The sequence below is a fragment of the Austrofundulus limnaeus genome, unplaced genomic scaffold (genome assembly GCF_001266775.1).
Source record: "Austrofundulus limnaeus strain Quisiro unplaced genomic scaffold, Austrofundulus_limnaeus-1.0 Scaffold4, whole genome shotgun sequence".
Lineage (NCBI taxonomy): Eukaryota > Metazoa > Chordata > Actinopteri > Cyprinodontiformes > Rivulidae > Austrofundulus > Austrofundulus limnaeus.
This window is the reverse complement of record NW_013952406.1, coordinates 1,704,510-1,706,753: the sequence shown is the minus strand read 5'-3', so window position 1 is coordinate 1,706,753 and position 2,244 is coordinate 1,704,510. Positions and strand designations below refer to the sequence as shown.

Sequence of the window (2,244 nt, the reverse complement as noted above, 5' to 3'; positions counted from 1 at the left end):
CTTCCAGAATTTGATTTGGGCAGCAATGCACAGAGAGTTCCATAATTGGCACCTTGGAAGATCTGAAAATATAAATTCAACCCCAGAAACTTTTCAAGAAACTTCAAGTAGGGGTCTCAGCAGAACATGTTGTCATGTGGGTGGAGACATCCCAAATCGTCATTGGCGGCGGTCTTAATGTGGGCGAAGATGGCCCATTAGGTGTGATTGGTCGGATTGACGGTGGGGTTTGAGGAGACTGGAGGAGCGGGGAGTCGCTTGGTCGAGTCGGGCAGGAAATAACGTGTTTTTTTAGATTAATTTTAGTCATAACTTGAGAAAGGAAAGTGCTAGCTACATGAAATTTGAACATCATACACGTGAAAGGATGTGTAACAATATGGCTTGGTTAAAACATCCCTAACCAGCCTGTAAAAAGATCGCTAAAAATCTATATCGTCCCTCTGTCTGTCGGTGCACGCTCTTCACTGGCTTCCTGCTCGCCTGGCGTCGAAAAGCAAAGTGACTGTTGAAGCGTGGTAAAAAAAAAATGACAAACCCCCAAAAAACAACATGTCCCTCTGTCCCTGTGTCCTCGTGTCCCTGTGTTCCTGTGTGTCTGTGTTTGTGTGTAGCTGTGCAGAAGATGGCTGAAGCACAAATGCAGAAACTAGGTATCTATCCTTTAGAAGACCCTTGTGAAGGGGAGGAAGATGAGGACGACTGGCAGGAGGAAGAGGGAGAGGAAGGATCTCCCGTCGAAGCTGCCGGTGAGACGGAGGCTCTGTGTCGACCGACYGGGGAGACGACAGCAGCGACGTGACGACAAAAACAACACAATTAGAATCATAAAGGAAAATACACCCTTTGTTTGCATTAGTTTCATTAGTTTCTCTTTAAATAAAAATAACAATATTAGGGGTGCAACAATACATGTATCTGTATCAAACAGTGCTTTTAGGTTCAATACGCACTATCGAACAACGCATATCAACTTGTCTTCTGAAGATGCTCTGTGTTGAAGGATCAGTGGATCTGTGTTCGACTACTCCACCTAGGCTGTGTTGTCGAGCACAGATCCTCTGAGAAACTTGCTGTTTCAGCAACTTTTAATGTAAAAACTGTACTTTTGAGTTTAAACAAATGTTCATGATTAATCTCAATATACTACAAGTTAAGAAGGGCATGGACATTTGTCTTTTTTGTATCGAAAAAATATCAAACTGTGAGACTAAAGTGTCGAACCAGGAATCTTCTATCGTTGCACTCCTGACATATAGCAGCAAAAATCACAAAGTTTWATTCAAATATAAAAAAGCAGAATAACATTTGTGCTTAAAGGTGTATTTTCCAAATGTGCTTACATTTTTACACATTTCAAATCTTTGAATAAAGTAAAACAATTTAAAACAAAAGATATTAGTCAAATAATCAAAAGTTACCTAATCTTAGTTATTTTTAACAAATTACTTGTTTTATTGAAGGAGTTATATTTTTCCGTCAGCGTGACGTTGCTGTTTGTAAAGACTTTCTAGACAAGGTGACACTCAGAACTAATGTGGAAAAACAGAATTTTAAAACTGTCTTGATGTTTTCTGTGTCGTGTTGTTTTGTTTAGTTTCACAAACCTTCAGAACTCTGAGCTGTCTTTGTCCCCTCCAGCCTCCTGATGGTATTTTAAACCACCTAAAACCCTTTCCTCACAAATTAAAACCACATAACTGTTGCTGACAGCGTGAGGTGTTATTTGTAAAAGATAGATGTTTTGATTTGTTCARTTTGTCGTATTGTTACTGAAACTCACCTCGTGCTTCACGACTGATAAAAGTTGCATATTTTAGAACAGAACTGATCATTTGTCCTTGAACAAATGTGCTGTTTGGTCCCGTTTTCTAGTAACAACATCCCTTCTTATGATTTACGAGAAGCCAGATGAGTTTTTATTTTTTGTAAACTAAATGTTCAAGGATTTTGGTTAAAGACTCAAAGAGTTTTGACCTTTCAAAGGAAAGAAACTGGGTTTAAATCAGTTTTACGCTCGTATTTTTTGCACAAATCTCTTGGAAAATCGGTTYCGATAATTCAGAGTGGATCAAAACAAAGGCTGTGTTGCATTCTGGGACGACAGTAAGAATTTGTCTTGCTGCCRTTTTTCTCTCGTTACCTAAATTAGACAAAAAGTAAGGAGAGGAAACTGATTTGTGTCTAAAAATAAGAAGATGGCGGTACACTGCAAAAACTGTCCATCTTACCAAGTTTTAAAAT

The 2,244-nt window shown here is 38.9% G+C and overlaps 1 protein-coding gene across 2 annotated transcripts in view; it reads left to right on the top strand.

Annotated features, from left to right (window-relative positions):
• Positions 1–2,244, top strand: part of ppp1r1b (protein phosphatase 1, regulatory (inhibitor) subunit 1B) — a 25,291-nt gene that overhangs the window by 22,138 nt on the left and 909 nt on the right. The window contains exon 4 of one of the 2 annotated variants that reach the window (XM_014022833.1): positions 669–749. In XM_014022833.1, coding sequence (XP_013878287.1) covers positions 669–749 — 81 coding nt within the window. Of the gene's footprint in view, positions 1–614; positions 750–2,244 lie in introns of both variants that reach the window. The other variant, XM_014022826.1, reaches the window with a different exon arrangement.